The 13,508-nt window shown below is 40.1% G+C and overlaps 1 protein-coding gene across 1 annotated transcript; it reads right to left on the reverse strand.

Moving 5' to 3' along the window:
• Positions 1 to 743: 743 nt before the first annotated feature.
• Positions 744 to 12,269, reverse strand: zgc:114200 (uncharacterized protein LOC559336 homolog). The gene is made up of 7 exons (XM_038970836.1): positions 11,757 to 12,269; positions 11,196 to 11,366; positions 8,755 to 8,828; positions 7,456 to 7,578; positions 4,355 to 4,482; positions 2,265 to 2,388; positions 744 to 1,317 (listed from the first exon to the last, which is right to left on the reverse strand). Exons 1-7 carry the CDS (start codon positions 11,867 to 11,869, stop codon positions 1,286 to 1,288), a joined length of 765 nt encoding a protein of 254 aa, XP_038826764.1. The 5' UTR covers positions 11,870 to 12,269; the 3' UTR covers positions 744 to 1,285.
• Positions 12,270 to 13,508: the final 1,239 nt, after the last annotated feature.

Consider the following 13,508-nt stretch of genomic DNA (forward strand, 5'->3'; position numbering starts at 1 on the left):
ACCACTAGCCCGTCCTCCCCAATTAAGGTGCCACCAACCTCCTGTGATGTGTACTTGTGTCCTACAAGTGGCAGTGTCTGCCAGGGCAGATCATGCATAATATAGTGAAGTTGCATACCTTTGTATGTGTGTATAACAGGGTTTCCCCAAACTAGGGGATTTGAAAATGGGGGTCACGATCGCAAATTGGTGATTGGTTCATAGAACCGGGGTTAAGTCAGTGTTCTTCCAAGGTTCTTTTATACACAGAAGATCAAACATTATTGGCTGATGATCTTCTGCATTTCCTAATACATTTCAGTCCATTCAAACCAAATGGTCTTCAGATTAAAATACAGTCAAAAATACTGCCACACTGATTTGTAAGTGTCATAGGCCAAATAAAAAAAGTTAACATTGTCCATTGATTACATCACTTAAAAAAAAATGGTGGGTCGTGATTTAAAATGTAAAATAAAAAAATTGAAATGGGGTTGAGGGTACAAAAAAGTTAAGGAATCCCTGGTGAAGAATCTTCATTTGACCAGAACCAACAGTCTGTTGCATAGTCACTTTAACTCTACCTACCTGTACATATTACCTTGACTAACCGGTGCCCCCGCACATAGACTCTGTACCGGTATCCCCTGTATATAGCCTCGCTATTGTTATTTTTACTGCTGCTCTTTAATTATTTGTTACTTTAATTTCTTATTGTTTGTACTTATCTATTTTTTTAACGTATTTTTCTTAAAACTGCATTGTTGGTTATTAAGGGCTTGTAAGTAAGGATTTCACTGTAAGGTCTACCTACACCTGTTGTATTCGGCACATGACAAATAACATTTGATTTGTGCTGCTCTGCCCTTCGCGTTACATTAACAAATGGTCATTCTTAAAAAAAACGAATCAAAATTCAGTAAACCAAAGATCAATAATTGACGCAAGGGAGTGGATTGATTAAAAGTCCACACAAAGCAAAATCTGCGAAGAGACAAAGAACGTAAAAAAAAAAAATATGTAAAGGTTGTTTCCTTGCATTGAAAAAAGCTTACACATGCCTAAGTGTGTGTAAACTAGTGTTATTCAAGCTATATACAGTATGAAGGATTTCCCTTGGTCAGCTCCATAGGTCAGTGAAGTGCTGATTTCTGGGCTCTGATTCAGCCCATCCATATTATGTGGAGATTGGTTGATGTGGAGACTGTGTAGTCTCTCGATTGGCTGCTTTGGTTTGTACACAGCACTGCAGCGATAGAAGCTCCTATTGCCCTTCGACCTCTGCGAGATCAACATGGAATGTGAATTATGACGACGTCTCCGTGTTACTTTTCCTACCTGCAAAACAGACAAAAATAACTTCAGTATGGTAGGGGTCAAGAAGTACTTTCTAATTAAGATGACATTGACCTGATACAGTTATGCTGCTTAGGTAGTAAGTCACAAGCTTGGCATGTTTGATGACTGGCGGGTCACAGATGAACACGTGGTCTTACCGCCACCTGACTATAGAACCTGTGACCAACCACGACCAAATTGAACAGGGTTTGATTTGCTCCTGACCAGTTGAGAGGATCCACCACGCTTTGGTGCGTCGATGCTACTTTATAGCTCTACTTAATAAAAGGTTCACCTGCTGTGGACTTATATGGTTCATATACTGCACCAATCACCTATCTGTCAAATATTACCATGGTGATAGTGGACATTCAATTCAGTAGAAAGGGCATTTTAATTATGTTATTTTGAGGTCGGAAGACCTCTTCTACAAAAGGAGACCTGCATGTACTATGCAGGTATAAAAGCGGTGTCATCAGGCCCACTCTTATGGACCAATAGAGGTACATTCTAAATTACAAGAAGAGTGCCAGTCCACATGAACATAACCTCAATGGTTTCATTGTTTATTTCAGCCAAGTGGCTCATTTATATTTGAATGAATCCTTATTTTACAAAGGCAAGTTGACCAAGAACAATGACTTGGGGAGGAGCAGCAGCAGAGAGGAGATGGAACTAATCTGTTTAACTACATATCCTCTACCAATGCTCCACTGGAGTGACAAACAGCAAACAAAGTGGGCCTTTAGACCGATAACCACAGAGACGTGTTCATTAGGGAACACCGCTACAAAACATATTGCAAGCAAAAACGAGGGGTTTCTTAATAGACAACTAAAAGGTAGTCCCTCCCTGTTTCAGGAAGTTTTCTTCAGTTTAGTGCCTAATGAACAGGACCCAGGGATTAGTACAGCTGCTGTATCAGATAGGCTTGAGGCGGGTCTTACACGTCCAGAGAAGAGTGATGTTGTGCAGGGAGCCTCCGGAGGAGAAGAAGGCCCAGACAGCCATCAGCAGCATGATGGCATAGACCGGGAGAATGCTGCCCACGTAGAACGGATTCAACAGAGACTGGCACCGAGAAAGAGAGAGAGATACCATGAGAGACTGAAAACCAGATTCAAGAAAAATCAGGGCTGTGTTCACTTACGGCACCGCGTAGCAAAACGTTTTGCAATGGAAAATGAAAACCTGTTCGTAATTGAGAGTTCACTCGGTTTAAAAAACATTTACCCCCTACTGAACATGACAGATTATTAGCTAAACACCAAATGCATGTCTACTACGAGCAGAGACTTTAAACATATTCTGGGACATTATTCATAAAAGCAATACAAATCTACTGCTTTTCCCCCTTCATGAATGCAGATGCCACTCAGGATGATAAAACAGAGAATCATAAGTCACAATTTATTCAGAAGTTATTCATTAACCATCTTTCTCTGTGTCTGACAAAAAGTGTCCTAAGCATGACATGAGAACAATTTTGATTGGAGCCCCAGACCACACTCATCACCTAGGTAGTAGTAGCATTAATATATTGAGCTCTGTAACCCTTGGTAAACGAGAGCCTACGGTGCCTGCAGTAGAATCAGTGTAGGGTGAAGTTGCCCCTAGCGACGCTGATCTTCAGCATTTCCCCCCCCCCCCCACTAATGGTTAAGGTTAGGATTGGGGGAGGGGAAGCGTATGCTAAAACTTCCCCCTGTATGAGTACAATCCCTTATAGAGGGAGAACAGAACATTCCTGTGCAGTGTCCTGGAAATATGTCCAGGCTCTGGTCAAGCCCCCCCCCCCTCCCCTATTGCCCAACACACAGTGTCTACGTTCCAAATGGCACTCTGTTCCCTACCTATATAGTATACTACTTTTCACCGGGGCCCCCCTTGTAAAAAGTAGTGCACTATATAGGGAATAGGGTGTCATTTGGGACACACATAGTGTCTTCCATACATTCAAGAAACGCTACAAAATCATTAGCATGTATATAATGAATGACTATCTTTCTGTGACACTGTGGTCTGAATACAGGGCTGGGTTTTTTGTGAGACTGGAGGAGATTGTTCATCTACAACATGGTCCTCTAAAAATGGTGTGTCAATCTCTAGAAAAATGTATTGCCAGTCTCATTTATGCACAACTTACCATATAAAATATGTAATACAAACAGAATTAGGATTCATGAGGAATCCATTCAACAAATTCTGAAATTAATAAGACAAACTTTAACTCATTCAGTCTTTAGCTGTATTTTTTGTCAAATTGCTTAAAAAAGAAATGGACAATACAGTCAGGTATAGAGTTTTTAAACACAAGCTAACAACTCCCTCCTGTGACTGATTCATGCTAGTGCAACTCTCATGATGGCATGGGCGACAGACAGGTTGGTTGACAACGTCACGAATCTGAGCGGTCAGACAGCTAGCAATAATGACAAGCTGCCGCCATGTGGGGAATCGTAGGGGGCTCGTTTCAGCTCGTTGTATCTTGCTATTGATACCCATGTCTTGTTTTGATGCGTTTTGACTGATTTCATGTGAAATGCTAATATGGCTAAAATTAGCCAGCTAGCTAACCAACAACTGTAGCAATGTATTTGAGAGAACAAGTGCAAATGTATTTATGTTTGGAGACAAAATATAGTTTACATGTTGTCAACAATCTAAGCCAACTGCTGCGCACGCATCATTTTCTTTCGCTAAACAACCAACCCTGTGTGTGTGTCCGTATGTGTGTGTGTGTCCGTATGTGTGTGTGTGTGTGTCCGTATGTGTGTGTGTGTGTCCGTATGTGTGTGTGTGTGTCCGTATGTGTGTGTGTGTGTCCGTATGTGTGTGTGTGTCCGTATGTGTGTGTGTGTCCGTATGTGTGTGTGTGTCCGTATGTGTGTGTGTGTCCGTGTCCGTGTGTGTGTGTGTGTATCCATATGTGTGTATCCGTCCGTGTGTGTGTGTGTGTGTGTGTCCGTATGTGTGTGTGTGTCCGTATGTGTGTGTCCCCGTGTGTGTGTGTCCCCGTGTGTGTGTGTACACTCACCAGGCTGAAGACCATCAGGTGGAGACAGAGCACCACAGCGATCACCCACCATCTCTTCCTCTCACAGCCCTCAAAGAACACCACCCCCCAGAAGGTGTGGAGCAGCGTCAGCGCCAGGGTCATTAGGGCTACAGGGGGAGCAAAGGTCAAAGGGGTCATCAGTCACAGAAGTGTCACAATTCATTTGTTTTGTTGCTAGTACACAAAGTGTGTACTCAAGTCCTTTTACATTTTTTCCCTCATAAGTCCTGTGCTAAAGAAGTTAAGTGTGCAAAAGTTAATCTATACTTGTCTATTCATTACAAGCACACAATGACTGCAAAGATATACAAGGCTTGGGTGTAGACAGTATACAGCAAGTAGAGATTATGAGGAATTTCCACAGGAATATAAAGGCTGCCAGACAGACCAGTGATCGTACAGACAGTGGCAAGTCAAATTAAAGGACTTAAGTACTTTTTCAAGCACTAATATTTATTTTCCAGGAGCATCAATTTGTAATAGTTCCTATTATGCAATTGTTTCTAGTCACCACCAGATGGCAGTATCGCCACAACCTCATGGGAAAAAAAGGTAACCCTGTAAGTTCTACTTAATAATACGTGTTTCACTACATACATGAGTAGTAAGTCAGTACTGATGGTGTAATTGGAGTAGTGATGAGCAGAGTTTTGGCTACCCAGACTATTTACATTGCTGCCCCCCCCCCCCCACCTAAATGCTTCCTCTATTACCTCAACACCGGTGCCCTCGCACATTGACTCTGCACCAGTACCCCCTGTATATAGCCTCGCTATTTTTATTTTACTGCTGCTCTTTACCTCTTACTTGTTTTATAGGTATTTTCTTAAAACTGCATTGTTGATTAATGGCATGTAAAGTAAGCATTTCACTGTAAGGTCTACACCTGTTGTATTCGGCGCATCTGACATAACATTTGATTTGATTTGCATACTGGTAAAAACACCATTATTCACATTAATACACAATTACAGCTTAACGACTATTGTATTTTTACTGGGCATTCAGGATTTTACTAAATAGCTACGAAAAAACGTCTTGCATCCGACTGGCAGCTTTAGTGGTGTCGCCGGTCGGGAGAAGGGCGGGTGGGCTGTGTGAGGAAAAGTGGATGTGAACGTCCACCAGAATGGCAGGAGCAAGGCTGCCGCTTGATTTAGCGCAATAATGTAGTAGTAAAAAAAAAGGTAGGTTAACTAGACTGAACAAAAATATAAAAAACGCAACATGTAAAGTGCTGGTCCCATGTTTCATGAGCTGAAAAATTATCCCAGAAACTTTCCATACGCACAAAAGGCAAGATTGAATCTACATTTGCCTGGCATTTTAGCAATCAGTGCCTAATCAGTCAGTTCTGTACCTGCCTGGCTGAGTGGCAGTGTGAGTGAAATTAGCATGCTTGCCTGACAACCAGAGTGCAAACCATGTGAGAAAATAAAACTCGGTAGAAATGAATTCGTAAGACCAATACATTTAAAAAAAAAAATATATATATATATATTACCATATTTGATCATTTTCTGTTCTCCTCTCATTTTAAATCAAGTACCAACTTGAGAAAATGTCTGATTTTTTTATTATTCCAGTACTTTTTCAGATTGCCAAATTCAAGTACTTTAACTTCTTATGGCTGGGGGCAGTATTGAGTAGCTTGGATGAATAAGGTGCCCAGAGTAAACTGCCTGCTACTCGGTCCTAGAAGCTACGATATGCATATTATTAGTATATTTGGATAGAAAAAAACACTCTGAAGTTTCTAAAACTGGTTGTCTGTGAGTATAACAGAACTCATATGGCAGACAAAAACCTGAGAAAAAATACAACCAGGAAGTGGGAAATCTGAGGTTTGTAGGTTTTCAACTAATTGCCTATCGAAGATACAGTGGAATATTGGTCATATTGCACTCCCTAAGGCTTCCACTAGATGTCAACAGTCTTTAGAACCTTGTTTGATGCTTCTACTGTGAAGTGGGGGCGAATGAGAGGGGATTGAGTCAGAGGTCTGGCAGAGTGCCATTAGCTGACCACGCGTGTTCACGTGAAAGTTAGCTTGCATTCCATTGCATTTCTACAGACAAAGGAATTCTCTGGTTGGAACATTATTGAAGATTTATGATAAAAACATCCTAAAGATTGATTCTATACATCGTTCGACATGTTTCTACAGACTGTAATGGAACTTTTTGACTTTGTCTGCTCACGCGTCATGAATTTGGATTACTGGGCTAAACGCGCGAACAAAAAGGAGATATTTGGACATAAATTATGAACTTTATCGAACAAATCAAACATTTATTATGGAACTGGGATTCCTGGGAGTGCATTCTGATGAAGATCAAAAGGTAAGTGAATATTTATAATGCTATTTCTGACTTCTGTTGACTACACAACATGGCGGATATCTGTTTGGCTTGTTTTGGTCTCCGAGCGCTGTACTCAGATTATTGCATGGTGTGCTTTTTCAGTAAAGCTTTTTTGAAATCTGACACAGCGGTTACATTTATTAAGGAGAAGTTTATCTAAAGTTCCATGTATAACACTTGTATTTTTATGAACATTTATGATGAGTATTTCTGTAAATTGATGTGGCTCTCTGCAAAATCACTGGATGTTTTTGGAACTACTGAACATAACGCGCCAATGTATACTGAGATTTTTTTAAATATAAACTTTATCGAACAAAACATACATGTATTGTGTAACATGAAGTCCTATGAGTGTCATCTGATGAAGATCAAAGGTTAGTGATTCATTTATCTCTATTTCTGCTTTTTATGACTCCTCTCTTTGGCTGGAAAAATGGCTGTGTTTTACTGTGACTAGGCACTCACCTAACATAATCGTTTGTGGTGCTTTCGCCGTAAAACCTATTTGAAATCGGACACTGTGGTGGCATTAACAAGAAGTGTATCTTTAAAATGGTGTAAAATACTTGTATGTTTGAGGAATTTTAATTATGAGATTTCTGTTGTTTGAATTTGGCGCCCTGCACTTTCACTGGCTGTTGTCATATCGATCCCGTTAGCGGTATCTCAGCCATATTAAGCACCTTGTGCAAACCCTGACAGACAGACACACACCTGAGGTGATGAAGTAGTACTGGGAGTCTCCAAACATGCCCACTGTCCCTGGGCCCAGAGAGTCAGAGAGAGTGTTGATCATGGAGAAGGCTCCGCTCATGATGCCAAAGCCCAGTCCAGCCACTGTAGAGATAGACAAACAGTCAACTGCTAGGCCAACATAGTCAACATCAGCACAGTCAACTGCTAGGCCAACATAGTCAACATCAGCACAGTCAACTGCTAGGCCAACATAGTCAACATCAGCACAGTCAACTGCTAGGCCAACATAGTCAACATCAGCACAGTCAACTGCTAGGCCAACATAGTCAACATCAGCACAGTCAACTGCTAGACCTACATAGTCAACATCAGCACAGTCAACTGCTAGACCAACATAGTCAACATCAGCACAGTCAACTGCTAGGCCAACATAGTCAACATCACAGTCAATGACTAGACATGCAGTATATAATAAACATTATTTGAGTATTTTCTGTGACATTTTGATCAAGTTGTCAAGCTAGAGATTTTAGAGAGTTTCTTGTAGCATTAAATCTTCCTATTGTGGAAAAATAAATACATTTTCAATGTTAATGACAAAAATAATTTAATTCATATCTAAAACCGACAATAATGTTCACTACAGTGAGCTTCCACTGACATTTCACCTCTGCGGTGTGTTATTTAGACAAGCAGGTCTCAAGAGTGTTTGCACATCAACAGAGAATTATGCAGTCTTGGGTATGTTTTATTGTGCTAACAACACAAAGATCTGATTAGAGAAGACATTTGAAATCTTGCTCTGACTCACTTTATGCCTCAATGCCAAAGTACATGAACATAAATACTGGCCATTGCCATTTCCTTAGAAAGACTGCCCTAGAAGTAACCATATTAGCTGTCCAGATCAAAAGAACCATACAGATACACATGGGTGTATGAAATAACAAATACTTAATATTGAGGTTTAATGGGAGTTTAGTACGGTCATGAATCTTTACCTGGGTTCACCTGTCAACAATCACAGCGGTAGAGGGTAAGATTAGTTCAGTGTTGAGCACCAGCCAGCGGATTAGTCAAACTCATATCACCTAGCATTCCGCTGACAATGATAGGCTACATGCACTTCCAAAATCATACCCGATTGGCCCACAGTGGTAATACAACATAAAGAGGAAGTGTTCTTAAAGCCAAGTAAGATGATAGCCGTCTGTCATGTGACTATATACACACACACACACACTTAAATCAGTTAATTAAGTATTTAATTAGCTAATTAATATGTTAAAGTAAATAAACGTAAAGATAATGGTATACCATAGGCCATTTCTCGGACTGAAAGGGCAGGGCCGTCTTCTTCACTGATGGCTGCCAGTCCTTCATTTGCCTTCCTGATGATACAGTGGAAAGAAGATGTTAATAGCAGTAACACAGTGGAAACTTTATCACAAAATATCAGTGTTTTTGTGTTCTGAAAAAAGTAACAATGTAGCCTAAAGACCACACATACAACTTGTACTGATGAGTATTTACTTTGTAGTCAGATATGGCTAAGCTGGATAAGTATGGCGCCGATAGAGGGTGACCCGCCTTGAGCTCCGATAAAACATTGCAGATTTTCAAGCACAAGATTTTCACTGTATCCTGCAATCACACCTGCAACCCTGTACATGTGACTATTAAAAACACGGAGTCTGAGAATTCTCCGGTTAGAAGTCACACTAACAGGATTTATGACAACCCCATAACTTTGGACGCTGTAAAATGGCAAAGATGTTGACATGTATACTGCACCAGAGGTTCCTCATCCATGGTCATGCAAAGCGTAGGAAAACTGATTTGCAAAGAAAAAAAACTAAAAGAAGTGTTTCTTATTGGACAAATTCAGGTAAGTCCCTCACCTGTTGAGCCTGTTTGCTTCCTAGTGAATAGTCCCCTGGTTGTACATTAACTAGGGACATTGATACCTGGGCAGGCCTGTTAAGTCATAGTGAAGGGGGGAAATAATCCATACTGTTACACATCGCAAACTTTTTTTTTTGTGTGGGGGGGGGTGCTATATATCGATATTTGACTCCAAGTAGCTAACGCTGCTGTAGGTAGCATTAGTTAGCGCTAGTCAGCTGTACCGGCACCAAAATGTCAGTATTTTTCATCCTATAGCTTGTTCTCCATCTTTTTAAATAACTAGCCAACATGTTTAACACCTTATTTCCATGACAGATCAAAACTAATTTGCTCACGCTCTTTCGTCTCTCTGCAGCAGACATATAGTGAGCAGCTGAATCAAGAAAAGACAGAGGGACTTATTGTTGGAGCCAAAGCACAGAGAGAATCTGGGAGCATATTTTAATTCATGGGCAATAATGACAAAACACCAGGTAAAAAACCTAGGTGTTATTTTGGTTTCTGAACTCAATTTTGAATCACACATTAGGAATGTGAACAAAATAGCTTTTTAACCAACTGAGGAACATTGCCACGGTGCAGCCGTTTCTCTCTCAGACTGATACAGAGAGACTCATCCATGCTTTTATTACAAGCAGGCTTGACTACTGCAATGCTCTCCTGGCTGGTCTACCCAAGAAAGCCATTGGTCAACTGCAAAACGGGTACTGACCAAGACCAGACGACGAGCACACATTACACCGGTTTTAAGGTCTCTGCACTGGCTGCCTCTGAGTTTTAGTTTTTAGAATAGATCTTTAAGATTTTTTAAGATTCCACGATTGTGCACCCCAATACATGTCAGACATGCTTTTAAGTTATGTACCCAGTAGATTCCTCAGGCAAAGGTCGTTTAACTATCCAAAAGCCTAGGACCAAGAGGCATGGAGAAGCAGCCTTTAGTTACTATGCCTCCAGCCTCTGGAACAGCCTGCCAGAGAACCTGAGGGGGAACAAAACTGTGGACATATTTAAAAGAGATGTGCTTTTTAGTCTTTCATTTTTTATTATTATTTTGTTTTTTTCCCCCTCTTACGTTTGTTGTGTTGTAAATATTTCAGTATTTATTTCCAATGTTGTTATTTGTTTTTTTCCTGTGAAAGCACATTATGTTGCATTCCATGTTTGAAATGTGCTGTATAAAGGAATCAAATGTTATTTGTCACATGCACCAAATACAACAGTGAAAAGCCCTTAACCAACAACGCAGTTAAGAAAAATAAGTGTTAAGAAAGTATTAACTAAAATAAACTGAAGTAGTGAGGCTGTATACAGGGGGTACCGGTTACAGAGTCAATGTGCGGTGGCACAGGTTAGTCAAGGTAAGTCAAGGTAAGTCGAGGTAATATGTACAGGTTGATTTGATGTGGTTTATAATGGATTTAATAGACTAGGACTCACATTCACACAGAGTAGGGTCTTGGGATCAGGTCCATCCTGTTTATGTAATTTTATTTACTATAATCTAAAAGGCAAAACTGATCCTAGATGTGCTTGTATGACTTCAGCAAGCAAGACACACAGAGAGAGACACACAGACAGAGAGTGAGAGACATGCCAAGAAAGAGACACACAGCAAGACAGACAAGACATAGAGCCCTCAAACTCAACTCTGGACCAGTTCCAGTCTTCATTGTTCTCCTCTAATCAGGGACTGATTTAGACCTGGCACACCAGGTGGGTGCAATTAATTATCAGGTAGAACATAAAACCAGCAGGCTCCACACCTCATAGGGTAAGAGTTGAGTACCCCTGCCAGAGTGAGATAGCATGATAAAGACAGCAAGAGAATGAGATGTGTGTATGCTGACCTGAGCAGCCTGTAGTATGCGAAGCGGAACACCTCCTGCAGTATGACTGAGAAAATGCTGCCAAATATGAGCAGGTTTTTCTGCAGGGTCAGGTCCTGGGCATTGGTGGCCTTTGTGGCTATGAACCACACCAGAGAGGACAGCAGCAAGGACACCAGCCAGAAGAAGGCCCTGAAGAGAGAGAGAGAGAGAAACAGTTGTCATTGTTGATGCAATGAAGCACACCAGTGAATATTTCACTATCTTACTAGCTTCCAAAAACGTATCATGGCAAATTTAACATACATTTTTCAAAAGAGTGTATGTACTTATGGATGTAATTATAGTGTTAATAATTAGGGATACATTTAGGTGGCCATTTTTCATTGAGAAAATTACTACAGCAAAGGGACCTTGATATATTCACTACCCCATCTCGAAATTGCACCTTTTGCGTTCCACTACTACAACTTAAACAAATATATATAAGTTAGGAACCACTGATCTAGGTCTATTATCATTTGTCAAATCAAATTTAAATAACAAATCCACAAGTTATCAACAATAATATAAATAGCTTACCCTGCAATTAGAATGATGACTCGCAATGGGTCTTTGGCGATAGTGAAAATAAATAGGGAAAACGCTGGCCCAAACGCAATGAACGCACACCCAAAAAACACTGCAGCAGTCATTGCAACTATCTGAACTTGTTCTTCTTGGCTCAGCAATCTAACGTTAGCGGATTAATAACGAGGTGAAATGATAATTATCATAAGATAAACGCACACTGGATTGCTAGCTATTTGAACCATAGAGCTAGTTAGTCTCTTGAAATTGAAAAAGAAAGTCTGTTTCAAAATAGCGGGCTAATTTTCTCTAGCTATAATTAACGTTAGCTATCAGTGCAGAAGATAAACTTCATACCGATATCCATTGCTATCTAGCAATACATTTACAATAATTTAATTATTTTCTTTAGCATAAATCTTTAAGTAGCTATATTTCCTTTCGTTCAGCGATTTTATTGATCGATATTTTAATATTTAGATCCCTCCATGCTCTCATTTCCTAGCTAAGCTTTTTGTTTGTCGAATTTTGTACTTCCGTGTTTGACAATTTGCAACCACGTGACCTTTTTGGCCAGTGCGCGCGTTGAATACGAAAAAAAAATATTTTTTTATCTTCTTTTACCTGTTCTTCGACGAGGCATTGTAGAAGTGGCAGCAACAAGTTGAAATGGGACTTCAACTTACATTTGAAATATGAAAATTGGGAACACTAACTAAATCATAATAACAAAACACAATCAAAAAAATACATCAATACAATACATGTTCATCATCAGCTATTCAGGCTGGGATGGTGCTGAAAAGGAAACGCTCAGTCCTGCGGTGGATTAGGTCCAATTTAGGTGAGTGGGTCGGGCGTAGACAAACATACGATAATTGAGGCGGGAGCATATGACAGTAGGGGTCGGATTGTAGTAGAGAACTTGTAAATGACCTTGGGAGACATTCCCTGTTTAGAGTGATAAGAGATCCATGGATCTAAGTAGGAGGTGTAGTCCGTGCCCACGATGGTATCTGATTGAATGATGGTTAGTGCCGCATGCCACACTGCGAAAGAGGTAGAACTAGACATCGGTTGGCCTTTTCATATTTCTCTATCTGTGTTGAACATCTTACATTTCCCTAGATGTATATTCCTAGGATCTTGGTAGCCTGTAGGATACCTTCTGGAGTTCTGTGTTGTTATTTCACATGCGTTGTAGTACACGTGGAGTACTTTAGACTACCTTAACCCTCCTATTATGTTGCGGGTCAGTTTGACCAATTTCCACTTTTGAGTTGTCTAAAAATACTAGTTAACCTCTCTTTTTCTCTATGAAATTAAATAATTTTTCCTAATTTAGGGTCATGAACCTAACTTCAAAATGTGGACACACAGATGTGTTGTGGAATGTCTGTGTAGATTTTGTATAGAAACATGATGTTGTGGGTCATTTTGACCTGGAGGCTTTTATGTGTATAGATATTTGCACAGGTCCAAAATAAACAAGTATTTTTGATGTATTTTGTTTTGACTGGTTCTAGTTGCACATTTATAATTATGTTTGGGTGAAAATGAGCTTTCCCAAACTTCTCCTTCTCAGTGCCAGAGCAGCAGATTTCTGACATAGACACTCAAAATGAGCTCCAAACAGAAAATGCTTGTTTGTGAGAAAGGAAATATGTTTAACAAATAGTTCTTAAATATAGAGTTTTTGAAATTAAATGTTTTTGTATTTCTTCTTTCTGAAAGGTCTGACAAGACAAAATAGAGTTTGGGCTG

The sequence above is a fragment of the Salvelinus namaycush genome, chromosome 31, assembly GCF_016432855.1.
Source record: "Salvelinus namaycush isolate Seneca chromosome 31, SaNama_1.0, whole genome shotgun sequence".
Taxonomy (NCBI): domain Eukaryota; kingdom Metazoa; phylum Chordata; class Actinopteri; order Salmoniformes; family Salmonidae; genus Salvelinus; species Salvelinus namaycush.

What these genes read in the sequence shown, in the direction of transcription:
- zgc:114200 (XM_038970836.1), bottom strand. Translation starts at nt 11,869, where the DNA reads ATGACTGCTGCAGTGTTTTTTGGGTGTGCGTTCATTGCGTTTGGGCCA. An exon ending in ACCTGATGGTCTTCAGCCTG is followed by an intron (nt 2,389 to 4,354) that starts GTGAGTGTACAC and finishes TCTCGGTGCCAG; the next exon opens with TCTCTGTTGAATCCGTTCTA. An exon ending in CATCACTCTTCTCTGGACGT is followed by an intron (nt 1,318 to 2,264) that starts GTAAGACCCGCC and finishes TCTGTTTTGCAG; the next exon opens with GTAGGAAAAGTAACACGGAG.